Source organism: Simochromis diagramma, unplaced genomic scaffold, assembly GCF_900408965.1.
Source record: "Simochromis diagramma unplaced genomic scaffold, fSimDia1.1 OVJJ01000463.1, whole genome shotgun sequence".
Lineage (NCBI taxonomy): Eukaryota > Metazoa > Chordata > Actinopteri > Cichliformes > Cichlidae > Simochromis > Simochromis diagramma.
In genome coordinates, this window is record NW_024386941.1 from 314,510 (window position 1) to 333,144 (window position 18,635).

At 41.2% G+C, this 18,635-nt stretch overlaps 2 protein-coding genes across 3 annotated transcripts; one reads left to right on the top strand and one right to left on the bottom strand.

Moving 5' to 3' along the window:
- The first annotated feature begins 930 nt into the window (after positions 1-930).
- On the top strand, positions 931-10,460 carry LOC120737200 (rhomboid-related protein 4-like). 2 transcript variants are annotated; one of them, XM_040037769.1, is made up of 8 exons: positions 931-1,248; positions 3,093-3,244; positions 4,653-4,965; positions 7,151-7,283; positions 7,427-7,515; positions 7,739-7,795; positions 8,581-8,724; positions 8,853-10,460. In XM_040037769.1, the coding sequence occupies exons 2-8, from the start codon at positions 3,101-3,103 to the stop codon at positions 8,963-8,965; spliced, it is 993 nt and encodes a 330-aa protein (XP_039893703.1). In that variant the 5' UTR covers positions 931-1,248; positions 3,093-3,100; the 3' UTR covers positions 8,966-10,460. The 2 variants fall into 2 exon arrangements, with proteins under 2 accessions (XP_039893703.1, XP_039893702.1); XM_040037768.1 differs by having other exon boundaries at positions 932-1,248; positions 3,077-3,244.
- Positions 10,461-10,857: 397 nt separating this feature from the next.
- slc35f2l (info solute carrier family 35 member F2, like) lies at positions 10,858-18,445 on the bottom strand. Its single transcript, XM_040037417.1, has 9 exons — positions 18,381-18,445; positions 17,952-17,960; positions 16,642-16,841; positions 16,026-16,153; positions 15,330-15,489; positions 14,156-14,312; positions 14,020-14,072; positions 13,066-13,220; positions 10,858-11,259 (listed from the first exon to the last, which is right to left on the bottom strand). The coding sequence occupies exons 1-9, from the start codon at positions 18,443-18,445 to the stop codon at positions 11,011-11,013; spliced, it is 1,176 nt and encodes a 391-aa protein (XP_039893351.1). The 3' UTR covers positions 10,858-11,010.
- Between the last annotated feature and the right edge of the window lie 190 nt (positions 18,446-18,635).

Genomic DNA, 18,635 nt, shown 5'->3' on the forward strand with positions numbered 1-18,635 from the left:
TGTTGGTCTTCAGGGAGCGGAATCGCTTTCCTGACCTCAGCAGAGAGAACAGTCCACTCTCTCCACTGGGCACTCGTTGATGACAGGGGTCTGGTAGTTCCTCTCCTGCTTAGTGCTGAAGTCCACTATCAGCTCCTTTGTCTTACTGACGTTTAGAAGGAGGTTGTTCCTCTGGCACCAGTTCTCCAGATTCCTAATCTCCTTCAGGTAGGCCGTCTCGTTGTTATCAGAGATCAGGCCCACCACGACGGTGTCGTCAGCAAACTTGATGATGGTGGTGGAGCTGGTAGCCACACAGTCATATGTGTACAAAGAGTACAGCAGGGGGCTCAGAACACACCCCTGGGGGGCTCCAGTGCTGAGAGTGGTGGAGGCTGAGACATGTCCGCCCATCCTTACTGCCTGTGGTCTGCCAGTTAGGAAGTTGGAGATCCACTGACACATAGATGAGCTGAGTCCCAGATGCTCCAGCTTGGTGGTGAGTGTGGAGGGAATTATGGTGTTAAATGCAGAGCTGTAGTCTATGAAGAGCATTTTAACATAATTCCCCCTTCTAGTGTCCAAGTGAGTGATGTGTGGAGGAGATGAGAGATGGCATCGTCTGTGGAACGATTTGGACGGTAAGCGCACTGTAGTGGGTCCAGTGTGTCTGGTAGTGAAGAAATGATGAAGTCTCTGACCAGGCGTTCAAAGCACTTCATCACTACTGAGGTGAGGGCTACAGGGCGGTAGTCATTGAGAGAAGCAGGGTGGGGTTTCTTCGGGACAGGAACAATGATGGACTCTTTGAAGCATGTGGGGATCACCGACTGAGATAAAGAGATGTTGAATATCTCAGTGAACACAGGAGCTAGCTGGTATGCGCAGTCTCTGAGGATACGACCTGGGATGCGTCTGGTCCTGCTGCTTTCCTGGTGTTCACGCTCTTGAAGGCTCTTCTTACTTCATGCTCGGAGATGACGAGCACGTTTCCGGTGCTGGCAGCATCTTCCTATCTGCAGCCGTTAGCGCCGCTAGCACTAGCATTGTTGTAGTAGCATTTAAACTATGTAGCATAGTTTAAAGCTTCAGAGCTGCCGTCACCTTAGAAACAAACAGCCGGGTGAAGTAAAGTGAAACGCCCACTTTTAGATTGACGATGTGCCACAGTGCCACCCTTTCCCGTGAACGCGCAGGAGAAACCTGGGTTAACTTAGCAAGTTAACAACCAGCCTAGTGTGGTCGGTTATCCTGATCAGCGGTGTTAGGGTAAGTGAATCCACATCACAGAAACGTAACCCGGGTGTGATTAACACACTTCGCCCTGGGCTCAGAGCGGTTAGTTATCACATGCTGCAGAGCTTTGTGTTTGTTAGCTGTTCTTTACAAACTCATATATTTTAATAGAAATGCAATTATGGAAGGATGGAATAGGATATAAGCATCCACGGCGCAGGATTTACACGGATGCGTTTCAGATCGTACTAAAGCCCAGCTCCGTCCTCAGCCAATGAAATCTCGCTGTGCAAACATACCGAGGGTGACGTGTTGCCCGCTGATGGATTTATTGCCCACCGGCAATCAAACTGTTTGTGCTGCTATTTGTTTATTAATTTATTGCGCGGGGTCGTTCTCCTCTGAGGTATCACTTTCGATTTTCGTCCCCCGGCGGGAGCGCGCAGACAGACCCACAGAAGAAGTGTGTGCCCGACCCAAAGCATGCATAAACAAACACATCGCCAGACGGCACTGAGTTGACCTGTAAGTTTGTTCAGATCCTGCTGATTCTTATTAAAAGAGAAATAATGAGGACGAGGAGCAGACACTGCTGAGTCTAAAGACTGCAGATTCATGTTTACATTATGTGAAAAAGTGAAGGTTTGGCTGTAACTGTGTGGGCACCGCTAATCTCGTGATGCACAGGTCTATACAAGCCTAGATGCTAAACATTTTTCTGTTTGTTTGTTTGTTTGTTTAGATATTATTAGATAGACCCCATCTTTGTCATTTAGTTCATGAAATAATGAAATAAAGTGACTCATCTGTGAAAAAGAAACATTAACATTTCAACATTTAGGGAGCGAAAGGAGTGCAGATAAATGCTCAAGAGAATGTGTATTTGAGCGTCTTTCAGCACACAGTTATTATAATGTTATATCTGATTATCAAACTCTAAACATGTCCATTTGCTCACTTAGGTTTGACAGTCTCACTCTGTTTGTTCTTGCACATCCACCTAAGGGTGCAGGGAGATCTTTGAGGCTGTGCGGCGCATGACCAGTGGAGAGCTCTGCCTGCAGCACTGAGCTCTTTTAGAAGTCAGCTAAAGACTTAAATACTAATGTTATGGCGTGTATCATCCCCCAACTGAACCAACCCCACTCTGCATGTGCGTGGGCGCGTGCTTTTCCCCCAAATCATGACTATGCTCACTCATTGTTTAATGTTTAATTGCAATTAATTTTGTCAAGCGCCAAAAGATGTTACTAGCATGTTTTTAATTTTTTTTAAAATTGTCGATCTAAAAATGTCTCAGTGACAATAACAGCAAAAGAGTGGACATCTGTTAGGAGCATCTGTAATGGGATAAAATGTGTTTTTTCATCATTAAGACTGTGATGTGATTACATGAAATGGTCCCTTCAGTATTGCTGCTGTGAGAAAGAAGTTTTGACACATACTAGTTTTTAATAAAAGGTTTGAAACAAAAACTGTAATATTCTCTTTTAGCTGGATGGTTTTTGTTTGTTTTACTTTTCATTGTCCATGTTTGTTTGATAGTCACATCTTCCGACAGAGTAGCGCTGTCGACAAAGTAAAACAATCCCGTGAAACTTTATTTTTCTGCTGTATAGTTTTGTTACTAACCACTGCGCCACTGCGACACAGTGGCGCAGTGGTTAGTGCCACACAGTAAGGTTGAATCCACCGGCCTGCCGGTGCTGTCTGTGTAATCTCTGGCCTGTGTGGGTTCTCTCTGGGTACTCGGTCTTCATCTCACAGTCCAAAGACATGCATGCATAGGTCTGGTTAATTGGTGATTCTAAATTGGCCTGAACTGTGAATTGTTGTCTGTCTTTATCTGTCATGTCAACAGTTCCTTTAAACCTCAGCTTTCAGCATGCAGAGGGGTTTCCAGGCAGGCCTCCTGCTCCTGCTTGTCCAGCTGTTCCAGGAGGGTCCGGGAAACATCCCAGCCATCACCCTGGCAGTCCTGGGATTCAATGTGTACCTGTACGTGTTTCCTCCTGCTCCACCACTGAAGGTAACTCCCCACTGTAACATTATATTATATTATATAGATTTAATAAGAGTGGGATGATGAAATGATGGGATTTAAAGATGGGGTCGTCTGATTGTTGGAGTTTCTATGAATTATTGTAAAGTCTTTACCTCATGATATGAAGTGCCTTGATGTGACTGTTGCTGTGACGAATAAAATAAAATTGAACTGAGGAAGCTAGCCAGCCAAATACACGTATACATCGAGGGCTCTCGGGAGGGGCTATACGCTTACCTGCTGCTCTCTGGCAGGTAGCTCCATGCCCTCCTGGGTTTTAAATGCACCTTAGAACACACATGCATCAACATTACATATGAGCGGGCGGAGGGAGGTTTGGAGTCTTCACACACTCCCGTTTTCTGTTGCCTGTTGGGGCGGGGGCTGGGAGGAGGAGCTGGCCGTCCGATTGGGGTCTGGAATGTGGGGCCTCCCTGCTGCTGCCGAGTGGGAGCAGGGAAGCAGGGAGCGGTCTGCTTCTCTCCACCCCAGGGAAAAGGGTGACACCTCCTGGGTCTGGGTGCAGTTTCCCCCCTCCAGGGCCAAGCGTACCTAGACCGGGGGTATAAAGTACACTTGGGGAGTGTGATTGTGTGTACATTGTCTATTTATGTCTGTCTCCACGTTGGGTGAGTGCTGAGTAATTGCATATGTGTGCATTGGAGGGGGGGGGGTCGTATCTGTATGTGCCTGGGTCCTGCGGCTAAAACACAAGTCCAACTCTCACTTGCTGATGATCAGTTAACCAATGACATTTGATAGCAGCACCTCTCTGCTACTTAAAGTGTACCTGTTGGGACAGAAATTAACCTGTAATTTTATAATTAGTTTATGAACAAAACGTTGAGTGCAGCGATTGCATCTTAGACTGACTTTCTTCAGAATCAGAAGTTGTTTTTATTTGTAATAAGCAGGAGAACCAGAAAATGGCAGGCATTTGGATGACAGGCAAAAATACATAATTAAGTCATAAAAATTGAAGATTATCTTCCCGGTTGAAGAGAATCATGTCTTTAATGATGAAACAACGAGTCTGAACAAAAAATGGAAAAACCCTGAGGTGAACCTTTAAACAGAGAGACAGGCGAGAATTTTGTTGAATAATTTAGCAACAGAAAGAGGAAACTGGATTTTAAAAAAAACAAACAGCCCACATGGCGGTGCTTCTGTGACAGCCAACACCTGCATGGCTGCAAACAGAACTGACAAACTGGTTTTTGTTCATGGTTTTTCTGCTGACGAATATAATAAAAGGTGTGCAGGAGCATTCTTCATACTGAACCATCAGCTGAAGCATCCTGCCTTCAAAGTCGCCTGTCAATGATTTTGGATTCACATTATTGATGTATTAAAAAGAATCAAAAGCATACGACTGTTTTTACTTTGTGTCCAGGCTTGCATGAGCCTTGATCAGGTGTACCGAAATAAAGAGTGGCGACGCCTCTTCCTGTCCCCCCTGCATCACATCGATGATTGGCACCTTTACTTCAACATGGCGTCCTTCCTGTGGAAAGGCATGAGGCTGGAGCGACGTCTGGGTGGACCTTGGTTCCTGTACCTGCTGTCAGTCTTCTTTCTGCTCACTGGATTGGTGTACCTGCTGCTGCAGGCGCTGATGATTAAGCTCATGGAGGGCACGGATCCTTCTGATCCATTATTGGAATATGTGCAGGCTTTCAGCAGAGAGTGTGTTGTCGGCTTCTCAGGTACAAACTCCCAGCAGTAGTAGTGATTCAAAGGAAGAAAATCTAGATGTATGTATAACGAGATAAGATAAAAAAGTACTTTAAGTAACTGTTAAATAAAAAAGCGAAGGAGTGATCCATCAGCACCAAAATTATCAGCATTAATTTTTTTAGACGTGATTAAATATTAACTTTTGAAGTATTATGTAAAATTTTGGTAGTTGAATGTGTTGATCTGTGGAACCAGCATCCCAATACAGGAAGTCTGGATTGGCTCTCTGTTCAAATAGACCAGTCACTGATCCTATGGGTTGTACCCGGTAGGCAGTGCAGAGCTTGGGTGCAGATGGGTGAGGGGACTAAATTCTGACTGCCCCTGTCCTCCAGATGTCCACCCTGCCCTGCAGACCCGGGTAACCTTGCAGGCCCACTTTCAGGCCACCAACCACACCTGTTGGGGCAGCTCCCCTCTAGATCAGTGCTCTTGGAATATGACTGGGTTTAGTTTAGTGACCTTGTCCACAATAACATTTAAGTGGATACTGGTGAAACGTGAATAAACTCAAACACTAACAGAAACCAACTAAGACCAAGGATCCTAATGACCTCATACAAGTTAAAGATACGAAAACACAGATGAATAAAAGACAGCTAAAATACTTAAGAACAAAATGAATCAACTAGAAAAAAAAACTAGAAACAAAAACAAAACGTAAATCTAAAAACAATAAAATATACAAAGGAGAAAAAAGGCCAAAGCCAAAAGAAAAACATTTTTTTTAAAAACTATAAGAAACTCATAGTACAGAAATAATAATATACTACAATCCACTCAATAAGAATTCTAAACCGTGTCGGGAGTATCGGAGCAGTTGAGACACATTTTTTCTAAACACCGGGTGTCTCTAGCTTTTAAACCCCAAAACACGCTGCGCCAAAACTGGTCCACCCCAAGGATCGGCTCCCCCGACACAAACAGAGTAACATAGTGTACGCTGTTAAGTGCAGGAGGATTGCCAGGATTTATACATCGGGGAAACCAAACAACCTCTGGCAAAGCGGATGGAACAACACAGAAGAGCCACCTCGTCAGGACTCTGCAGTCTATTCACACCTACAGGCCAGTGGACACTCTTTCAATGATGAGGATGTAACATCCTGGACAGGGAGGAACGCTGGTTTGAGGGCGGAGTCAAGGAGGCCATTTACGTGAAAAGGGAAAGATCATCTCTGAATCGAGGAGGGGGCCTAAGGGTGCATCTGTCACCATCTTACAATGCTGTGATTGCAGCCATTCCCCAACTCTCTGTGAATGGTACTCATGGTTATTGATCAGTGGTTGTTGATCAATGGTCATGAGAATTTGCATAATTAAGATTAAGGAACTGACCTCCCAGCCCATTGTTCCTTCAGTGGGCTGGTTTCAGTCATTATGCAAATGTCCTGTTTATAAGATTGAAACCTGCAGTCAGCTGAGACTGAAGAAGTCACCTGGATGAGTGACGAAACGTTTCTCCCACAAAACGCTACGTCCAGATGAACAGAATCAACTTTTGGAGATTTTCTTTCCTGGATGATTGAGAATGCATCAAGACGTAAAGAACCAGAACTAAACATGTCTGTGAAGGTTCTCAGTCATCCAGGTCATCGTAGTCTGTTAGACCTCTGCCTTACTACAACATACTTCAAATACAACGAAGGCTTCTACAGACAAAAACATGGCTGTGCCATGGGCTCCCCCGTGTCACCTATTGTAGCCAACCTTTACATGGAGGAAGTGGAAAGGAACGCTCTTGGCTCTTTCAAAGGAAGAGTACCCAGCCACTGGTACAGATATGTAGACGACACCTTAATTAATTACTTAATTAACACCATTAATATTTTGAAGTTGAATGTTTAAAATCCTGCAGCCACAATAAATCCAAGTTATAAAATCAAACAAATATATAAAATAAGTAAGTAAAAAATAGTCTATATTAAGCTAAATACACTAATTTAAACATAATAACTATAATACGTTGCCAGAAGGTGAAACTTTCATCTTTTAAAATGAGAAGATTTGCTGTTTTTCTTCCTCTCAGAGAAACTGAATTCTTTTCATTCTTGGACTAAATATATATTTTCACCTAAATGATTAATCAACTAATCATAACGAGATATTTATAACATTTTCCTTCCTTAATTTTACAACCACATCTGTTTGCAGGGGTCTTGTTTGCTCTGAAGATCGTCAGTAACCACTTCAACCCCGGTGGTGTGACGTACGTTATGAATATTCGGGTGTCCAATCAGTTTGCTAGCTGGGTGGAGCTGGTGCTCATCTATCTAATCGCTCCTGGGTGAGAGACTGCTCCAGTCCAAGATGATCACTGAGAAAACAAAATCGATTTTGAAGCGTAGATTTGAAGGCAGCATCTTTTTTTATCTAAAACTGAGCAGATATTTTATCATCATGGTCTTTTTCCCTGCTGCTCTCTTTCAGGACCTCTCTGGTTGCCCACCTGGCAGGTGTCCTGGTGGGTCTGCTCTACACTGTGGGTCCACTGAAGACCATCATGGAGGCATGTGCAGGTCTGAATGCTGCTTTTTCAGTTTGTGTAGCGACTGAATTCTTCATTCTGCAAACAAATAAAACAAAAATGATAAAATTATGTTTTTTACACAGTCATGATCAGCAAACATCACATTAGCAGTTACAGCATGTTGTATTTGTTAACTGTGTGAGCCTGTGTGAAAGAAATCTTTAATACTTATATATGAACCTGAAAATGCTTTTTTCTCTCTCTCCGATCAGATATGATATCTTCAGATGGAGTTACTTCACGCCAGCGTTCATACTACAGCTTTTCAGGTACAACAGCAATGTTATAGAAAACATAAAGGATCCACTGTTTTATAGAATATGCAATAATCCAGTGAGAAAGACTGTTTGTTCAGTTTTCTGGTACAGCTTTTAAAACCTGGGTGCCCACTTTCTGAAAGACGAACCACTTTAGGATCCATGATGAGGTTGCCTCAATTTATCTTCAACACTTTATTATTGGAGATAAATTATCTAAATTTCAGGAGTGGAACCATGCCTCCAAACACGCCCCTTCCAGGTCTTAAATATATATGAAAAGCTGTTCGCTCTTGTTTTCATACCCAATCTCCCCCTTTTTCAGTTCTTTCACTTCTTCACTTCTCATTAGTACACAAGGATCTGCCGGGCCCTGGAGCCACCGCATGTGCCCATGAAGGCCTTCCACAAACCGCAGCTCAATTCTTGATCAAGCCATTCGCCTTTATCTACCTAAAAACGCTGCTAAACCTAAGATTAGTGAATGTGCACCTTGCAGTCTTGGACCCGTTTTGCCTTCACAGCAGTCTGAAGAATTAAGGTCACATAAACATCAGTGATGTGACTCTCATGTTGTAGATCTGGTGACTGTGGAGGCCATTCGAGTAAAACTCGCAGTAATGTTCAGGAGACCAGTTTGAGATGATTTGAGTGGATAGAGTTTATAGACACTCAGTACTTTTATTTTTATTAACTTTCTGTGTTGTAACCTTTTCATTTTTACCCAGCGTTGCAAGATTTAAAAATTAAACTCAAGTTAGAAACTTTAATCTTGTAGTGCACATGTGTGCCTGCAGGCTACAGCGGGACCAGACGAGAATACTTTGAAGAGCCTCGACCTGCGGAGGATCACGCGTCTGATTATTCTGAGAGCTACATCTCAGGACTGACGGAGGAGGAGCAGATAGAGCTGGCCATCAGAAACAGTCTGAAACATCGAGGCAAGAGGCAGAAGTGACAGTTTGCTTTCGCTGCTGAAATTAATACTTAATTTTATCAAATAAATTAGATACATTTGAGCCAAATTATATTTAAAAATTAAACATTTAGCCACAACTTAATTTTTCAGAACAAACCAGGCGAAGAGAAACTGAACATGACCCAGGAGACTCTGAGGATCTCAGGAGGAGGCGGCTGAGGAGGTTTGAGCAGGAAGTTACCAACCAGAGAAGAAGATTGTAATGACGGGTTTTTATTTTCCATTTTTGTTTTTTTCTCATTTTCACTGGTTTAACTGGGAAGATGCCTCCCATCACTCTCCCTTGTTGCTGCGGGTCACATAAGAGGATTGAGTCCAGTCTGATGAAAGTGCGGCCTGCAGCGGTCTTCGAACAAAGACTCCCTCCTAGTTTGGACTTCTTGTATTACTTGGTGACTTTGTTTTCTATTGCATGTCACCTTTGCTTTTACTTCCTGTCTTTATTTTCCTGCTGTCTGGTTTTCTGCCAGCATATCGGTTTTATCTGTGGTTAATTGTTTCCACTTCTGTCTCGTTATTCAGTCTCTTCTGTGTATATTTAGTGTTTTTGCTCCTTGTGTGCCACTGGCTTTTCCCTTTTTGAATTTCACTGTGGGTTTTGCCATTGGTGGTTCTTCATTACTCTGCCAGCTGCTGCAGCTTAGACCTGGGTCCTCTCCACCATGTTTAGGCTACTCAGCGTCATTCATGTAGACCTGCACATCTGAACCCAGTGAGCACAGACCTGGTTCACCATCACTTTAATATGTGCCTCAAATTCTGTGTATGTGGAACGCTCCTTTGTTGCCTTCGGTAAGCCATTCCAACATTTAGCTCCTGTATTGACTAAATGTTGTGCACCTACAGACTGCCCCACACTCCCCTCTAGCGGTGGCCCTTGTGCAACTTCACAATCTGACTTTTGATTAATAAATTCCTTTAAAGGATGTGGAGCAAGTCTATGTAGATCCTTATAAATAAAACAGGCATACTTATTTTTTTAAATTATGAAAACTCAGAAACATGTTTTTCCAGAATTTTTCAGGGATAAAATAGCAATGAGTTTTTATCAAAAAGTTTAAGGTTTTTTTGTAATTTCAAGTATTTATAACCACATAGTGAAACAATACTCAGTATATGATAAAAGTCTTGAACTGTAGACACATCCTCTCTGCATTGATGGTCTGGAACAGTCTGATTTGCTTGAAACTCTGAAGGTTAAATTTTACAAGCTGGATAACTTTTTAGAATCATGTTTAGATGTTAAAGTCGGGTCCAAAGCGAGCACAGCATATTTATACTAATTTACAGCATCAAGCTCCTCCCCTTGAATCCTTGACTCCTCTCCTTGCCTCCTCTGATTTTGCATTAGTCCCTCCCACCAGAGATGAGGAGGAGGAGGCGAGGGGAAACATCCATCCAAAGGTGTCCTTTCTTAAACCGATGTCAGTAAAATTTGACATTTGATACACTTCATCATAGTTTTGTTAACGGGTTTTACGATCTCAGGTGTGACACTGCAATGTGTTATATTTAGGAACCCTTTTAATTTAAGGATATCACACATTTTCTTGAATTACACACACAGAAATTGTGGAGGGTAGAAAATGTAATAATCTTAACTGAAACATCATCATAACAGATAAAAAGCACTCCCTGTGTGCAGGGCCTCTTTTATAAAAAAAAAAAAAAGAAGACATTATCAGGAAAGACTCACCTGTACAGGTGAGTCTTTCCTGTATGAAAAGTATGAAACGAAAATGTTTTCTTTGTTGATAGACTTTGTTTGCAGTGCAATTTATTTGTTGCCGGATTGTAAGATGAAAGTAGACACAATTTTCGGGCTCCCACATTTTATCCGAAACTTTACATAAACAAGTTTGTTTTGTTTTTTTACTGTTATTCAAATGCAACCGTGGAAATAACGAATAGAACAAAAGTCATTCATTCTTACCTTATACTAATCGTGGTGCAGGCCAGTGCAGTGCTTCACCTCTGATTATCATCCTCCTGCAGCTTCACGATACATGTTAGGATTTGAGACAGCCTTCAGTATGGCTCAGTGAAACACAATGTGTTTAAAGAGGTAAATGCTGAAATTTAAATCACTCTTTTCTTTTGCATTTGCACTTTTATTTATCTTTTTTTACATGAACTTCTGTATTGTGTGTTTTTACATGTACCATATGTGTTATATAAGAAGCAAAACTCAATAAATAACTGGTTAAAAATACATATACGACATGTTTGCAGACTGTAAACCAGCTGATCACATTCTAGTGCCGAGCTCTGTGCTGCCGTAGCTCTGCTCTGGCCCTGAAGTGCTCCTCTTCCTCCTGTCTTCAGTCGGCTGCAGCTCTTGAGCATCCACAGGGTTTTCAGAGCAGCCTTCCTCGCAGGTAGCAGCAGGTGAAGACGAGGGGCTGGAGTCTGTGGCAGCGGTGGGAGTCGGAACAGCGTTGAAGGCGACAAAGCCAATGAGGATGACCACCAGCGAAATAACGTAGAGGCCGGAGAACTGAGCAGGAGCAGAAAGTGAATGTTCAAATTGCATGAAAAAAAGGAGTGCAGAAGGAAAGCCAGTTCATTGGGTTCAAGTTATGAATGACATTTTACCTGAGCTGGGGTTTGGCCCAACTGCACACAGTATTCTTTCCAATGACCAGCAGGGGGCGAGTCTGGATCCGAAACAACTTTTTATTTGACTTGGATTTCTGATCCTGAATGTGCAATATGATGTCCGTGTAAAGTCTGACATCTGTGTTCACATTTATGAGTTTCTCTGTTTAACGTTTAATTGCAGGATTTAACTTGCAATTAAATGATAGATAATAAGAACAGGTCTTTTTGGTAAATGAGACTTTAAGTCTCACCTGTATAAATAAAGGTTAAATTAAAGAAAAAACAATATGGGAGTTTAGATGTTGACACAAAGAATGTAATTATGCTTATTAATGAGAAAATGTGAGTGTTTTATTAGGAGAATACTGTGCCACCTCTCATCTGGAACTGACTCATTTAAATTCACTGGCAGGTCAAAAGAGACAGATTCATATTCAACACATGCACAAACTGCATACATGCATGGAGCTCTGCATGAGAACACACAGCACAGAGTTACATTTTAACTTTTATCATTATTATTCATTAACACTTCTGAGCGTGCAAAACACTCAGCAGGTCATTATGACCCAAAGACGGGGTGGGAAGAGACTATCAGTGTTTATATGTGTGTGTGCTGGAAATAAGTCCTGTCATTAACTGACATTAAAGATTCTCATCTGACCCTGACTAGAAAACACATTAAAGCTCTGTTAAAAGACAAATAAATCATTTTTGTATCTATTCAAAGTTTCACACTCTAAAGATTAAAAATCTAATGTGTGTTCAGTATTCCTATTGTCTGTGTGTTATTAGCAATTTTGAGGACGTGCACATCCCCAGGTGTGTAACTTCACACCACTGTCAATGCAGCCTGCACAGGTACGAATGCTGGAAATGGCACTGACCACTTGCGTGTACAGTGCTCTAGACTCCTAATTGGATTCACTGCAGAAGCACAATTCAAGCATCATCTCAAAAGAGAACGTGGCAAACTAGCAACAAAGTAACAACTTGATGTTTCAGTGAGCCTTAAATGGCTGTGAGAGGAACTACAGTCGTTTCACTTTGTTTTGGCTTTATTTTTTAGCCCCTGTTGGTTGCGTACCATTTCAGTGAAACATGTTGTTCAATCCAGAAACTACAGAAAATGTTGTGTTTTCTCATTTGAATGTTCTAAGCCTCTGTTCATACACCTACATACCTTACCCAGATTTGACTGATTACCGTTCATTGTGTTTTCTCAGTGTCTGTGCTGCTGACAAAGAAAGTATCCACGTCATGTGCAGTTAAGTCTTGTCAGAGCCTGTCTTCCATGGTAGGAAAAATGCATAACTTAGGGTAAAGGTAAAGATCATAATCAGTCCTCCTGTTGCATGATGCTGGTGCTGGATGTTCAGAGGGAAGACTTGAAGGCTGATTAAACTGATAAAACTTCAGCTCCTGCTGATGGTGGGCTTTTTCCAATAACATAAATTGTGAAATTGTTCCCTCTAATGAGAAGGAATCACATACTAGAATACACTGGATAGATCCTGTAGTCATGACCTTGTAGGATCAACACATTGACAGACGATGTGATGCTTTTTACTAAGATTAAAATTGTTTTTTACAGTCCAACAGTGGGGAGGGTGTTAAAGTGCAGGTCAAGTTTCCTCTTGAGGCGGTTTGAAGGAAAGGACTGTCAGATATATAAAGTAAGAATAACTGAGTGTGCACTCACGTTGTAGTGGAAGAGGAAGATCCCACAGAAGAGGCCGAAGAGGTCAGCGGTGAGCAGGGAGAGGTTGACGGAGGTGGCGCTGCTTAGCTTTATCACTATAGGCATGAAGCTGTACAGAGCATACATACACAGTGCATAGGCAGCGAACAGCAGTCCTGAGAAGAGACATGACCACTGTTAGTTCATTTAAGTATTAAAGAAAACTCAAACATGAAAGAAAAAATCTCTTTATTTCTCAGGTCGACTTCTCCAACATGGTGATCAAAAGTGTCTAATAAAACCTCTAAATTAGTCATCTTTATACACTCAAAGATAAGTTACTGAAATAAGGAATATGAGGGGTGATGCTGTGGCTTTGTGATTTTTAGAAAATGTTTTTTCAAACTTTCACTGAGAAAATGTGACAAACGAGACAAGAACTGTGTTTCTGTGAATTTGGGTTAGATTATTTCTGCCCCTTTGTCATGGTCCCTGCTGTGAACATCAGATTTTAGTTGCCTGTAGTTTCATTTTCTTCTCATTTCTTCTCTTTTTTTGTTACTTTTTGCCCTCCTTGAAGAATTATTGACCTTGTGTCTCCTTTCTTGTGCTTTTATGTTTTGAATTATTTTTTCAAGTTAGTTTTGTCGCATTAGTTGGTTGTGACACATTGGTTTTCCTACCAGCTTTGTTCTTTTCTTCTGGCTTTTATTAATAAAGTTTGTTATTTTTTTCACTGTGAAAATCTCAGTGTGCATAACCTTATGTTCTCATAGTTTAAAGCATTAGTTATTCTGACACATATAGTGTTTATTCAGGTCCCAAAGAGTATACACTTAGGAGTATTTGTGTTGACTGTACCATAGCGCCTTTAAATATTTATAGTTTCATAATGTGTTAACATGCGTAACCATCTGGAGGCTTCGGCAGTCCTGTTTTGTCTTCAAAATGTTCCTGAGTCAGATCAGTACTCACCGACTTCCCAGCTCCACTGGATGGCAGGAATTTCATTACGCTCCAGGATCACCCTGAGTAAAAATAAAAACAGAAACATCAGATAAACCACAAAGTCCACTGAGTCCTAAAACTGATGCCAGTCACACACACTTACATCTGTATGGTGCTGATGATTGTGCCAAAAAGGCCGACCATGCCCAGGAACTCCACCCTGCTCAGGTTCTTCACGGTGTACTCCTGACACACGTTAGACACCGCATACAGCGAAGCACTGAGGAGCACCAGACCATCACCCAACAAGATGTTTGAGGCTGAGGAGAGAACAACAAGATCATCGCTAAGGTTCAACATCATCAGACGAACGCTAATGTTGCCACAGTGTTGGTTTCCCTGTATGTCATGCACAGGCTGGAAAACGCTTTTATCCCAGATTAGAGACCAAAAAAGGTTGGAAAAGTGGTAGCAATGGGATGTATTGTTGGTTTTATAACCATAGAGAAAGTGGTTTTTTTTATTTCTTATATGTTTTGCATTGATTTTTTCCATCGCTAAGTGTAAAACATGTATTTGGTTTATACTTTTTTGTCTATTACCTGGTTAGGTTTAGGCACTTACACTACTTGGTTTGTGTTACATGTTGGAAAACACTGTGGTTTGGATGAAAAACGCACCTTCACGACAGTATCTAAACTTTTTTCTGTAATAGAAGGTCTCAGGAGTTGAAAATATAAAACTGACACAGGTCTTTATATCTAAAAATTACCTGATATGTGAAGGATTTTTTCTTTAGTCGTTCACTTAAATCCAAAACATCACATGTGTCATAATTTAGGATTCATATAAAGGTTAAGGTCACTTCCTGTTTTATTTTGCACTTCCTGGCCTCTTTACCATGTTTTCAGTTTTACTTCTTTTGTAATTATCACCTGTTTCCAATTAGCCACCTATGACCTGTGTAGCTCTTTCTATTTTCCAGATTGTCTTTGAACTCATCATAGTCAGTTTTCCAGCTTTCCAAGTGTTCCTTGTATTTTTCCTTAAACAGAATAAAAGCTTATGATGAAGTCTCGAGTGTTTTCAGTGTAACCATCTTGGTGTTGTCCTGTGTCTTATAGAGGTGGGTGGATTGATCCAACTAATGATAGATACCAACACTGACAGTGATATCAGATCAATACTCACGTGTTAGGATTCATACTTTGTCTCTATTCTCTCTAAGTTAAGTTTTTTTTTTCACTGGTGTCCTGCATGGACTTGATTTATTAAACAATTTATAGTCTTCCATCAGGGATTTGATTAGTGAGTAAACTCTTTGGAGAATTCCTTACTGGAGCCCTGGTCTCGTCCAGCCAGCAGGTCGGCTCCCACCATGGCCCCCACTCCGAGCAGACAGATGCAGACGGCGACAGAGTGGATCAGCCTGTAGCGAGCCTTCAGAATCCACCAGCTCAGACCCATCAGGACCGGGATCACGAAGCAGTCCAGCAGCTGGAGGCAGAAATGATAGCTGTGCAATAACGTATGCGATGGATCGATTAATTTGTTTTGAGCTAATTTTAATGACCACTAATTCACTCTGATTTTTTCTTTTAATTAATAATTAGTTAAAATGACAAAACACCTTTCAGTTTCAACCTCAAGACAACTCATTCATTTAACGCAGTTTAGTGGGCTACATACTGAAGTGAACTGAACACCAACACCAATGCCAGCTGGTATTGATACGATCGATTCTTTGGATCAAACCCCACACTTCTAGTTTTTGTGGTGCCTTTTGGAGCAAATTGATGGAATTATTTGATTTGTATTATTTACCGTGTGGAACGTCCAAAACGCTTCTGATCCAGCTGTGACTTTTGAGTTACAATTTACTGACATGTGTTTCCATTTTAGGAAAGATTGATAGTGATCGATTGATACGACTGAGCATATTATGTTACATTATGTACTGAAGGAGTGGTTGCACCCTTAGTAATCTTGGCACTTTCATAACACACTGAAATAAATTTTGAAAGTCTACTCACCTGTATGCTGGTGATGGTGGTGTATTGGTACGCTTTAACCACAGTGTAGTTTGCTTCCACGTCCACCAGCCCGAGCAGCAAGTACTTCCACCATCGTCTCTTCAAAATCTGTAAAAAATTGCCATCCCCTGCATTTTAAAGGGGAGCACCCCTGAACTTCAGTACTGATGTGTTTGTTTCTGCAACAAGCCTGAGGACACGCTGCCTCACTGCAAAGCAAAATATATTTGCATATTTACAAAAAAAATCCAAGACAAAATCTCACAAATTTCTGAAAAGGACAGTCCTAAACTTAGAAGAACAAATCAACAAATTTACCAAGAAAATTTTAGACTTTTAGTCAGAGAACCACATCGCTTTACTTTTCTAGTCCGTTTGCAAAGGGCAACACAAAACAATATTTCTATCATCACAATTACTTTACACATTCTGTTAATCACAATACAACACCCAGTTTGGAAAAACCTGCCTCTGAATATCCCAGTAAAGACTGATCAAGTGTTCTGTGTATTTATGTGTAATATGGCATATAAAGATTTAATTTTCCTGCCATGAAGTGTTGCTATACATGTCATAAATTTCAGCATTAATCTCAGGTGTTCAGCACGGGTGTCACCTGTTCTGCAGAGCAGCATGGTGGTGTAGGTGACAGTCAGCAGGAGGTAGTTCAGGAAACTCTGCAGCATGGGCGTGTTCACATGAAAGTTTGAGGCCAGGAACTGGGAGGTGATAGCTGTGCCACAGATGAGGCCCGCCAGCCCCTGACCCATAGCCAACGTCTTGGCCAGCTGCCTGAGAGAGAGATGAGCGGTGGATCTTTAACAACAGGCACAACAGGCAGCTTTGCTTTTTGAAGTCACTGTAAGCAGATTTAAGAGAAACCTCCTCCCTGCCTGGCAGATGATGCTGTTCAACATGTATATACAAAGTGTTTTTCACTTTTCTAAAGAGTTTGTGAGCAAAGCTTGCTTTACACAAGGTGTTTGGTTGATGATGTTTCTACATGGAGTTTTCCCAGTATAACTAACACAACTCATTTTATGTTCCACATAAGAGTTTGGTATCAATCATATCTCCTGTTGTAAACTACCACATTATTCCTTTAAAGGCAAGTTTTTTTATGTTTTATAATTTGATGTTAAAAATGTATTTGACAAAATAAATGTAAGTACAAAAAAAAATTAGTTGTAGTCAACAATTTAACCTATGACTCTTTAAAATAAAACAGTAGAAATGTAAAGATGTGTGCTGAAACACTGGAAATAAAGTTTAAAATAGATGATATTTAAATATTCCTAAATGCTGCGAATAACATTTTTAGAAAAGTCTTCATTATCCAGCCTGCAGCCCACTGCAACCGTGGTGTCACAGGTCCACAAATATGGAGGCAAATGAAACAACTTTAGCAAAAACACAAATTAAAATCAATCAATAAATTGAAAATGGCTGCTCTCTTAAGTTTTCCTGCTGCAGACCATCCATGCCACATTAGGGTTTGGGTTAACTCTGACATGGCACATACACGCACAGTAAAAGACTAAATAAGTTTAGAAATGTTATTTAAAAAATAATCTGCTGTACTGAATGCTGCAGGATCTTAAAATATTTGTTTGTTTTTAAAATGTTGAGTTAAGACTTGTCATTTAGGTTTAGCATTTAGGTTTATGCCCCCTGCAGAGGGGTACCGGCTTACAACAGTGACCTGGCTGTACACAGCAGTGGCCCAACCACAGACAATGGTTTGCAAACTGCTTGTGCATAACTAATGAAGTCGAGCTAAAGAATAACTTCTTTTTATCTTTCAGCCTCAATCTGTCATTTGCATTTAGTTTGAAAAAAATGTTGGACTTTGGTTTATTTTGCCCTTTTGAAAATTGTTCAAGCATTGGCCCTTTGGTGAGGCTGTTGTTCACAGCTAATATTTACAGATGTCTCCTACATGAAGGCAAATCATAAAGTTGTCTGTTCAAAGCTTGACTGCAGCGATATCTGTGAAAACATTCACCTGATTTGGAATGTTTTAATTAATTTCATGTGAAATTTATATGTGAGACGCTGCAAATAAAATATCAGAAGCTGTGAGATCTGCATATGTTTAGGGACTACAAGCATCCATCAGTCTATGTAAACCGAGCTGCACACCTGAAGGACTTAGTTTCTAGATAATATGATCTTAAAAGGCCCCTCAAAAAACTGCTAGAAAAATGTTTACTCGGCCTCCGTGCCATTCAGCAGCTTTGTCATTTAAAAAAACCCAACTTTTGATTCACTTGAAAGTCTAAATAAAACACAAGTAACTGAACCACTTTGAATCAGACTGCTGGTCTCCCCCTCTCGCCTCCTCTGTTCACTCACCAGGTGAAAACCTGTTTGGGGTTGAATTCTCGGATCCACAGCAGGGTTCTGCTCCTTTCGTTCATTTCGCTGGTGTTCCTGGACGAATCCTCGGACCGTTTAGCAACCGTGTCGTCTCACCAGTGATGGAGGAGTGAGTCCTCTCTTTAAGCTTTTAGCTCCTCCACCTTCACGGTATCAGAGCTGAATGATTAACAGCCTCAGAGGGCAAAGATTACTACTTCACTTATCTGTTTGTGTGTGTGCACCAAAGAC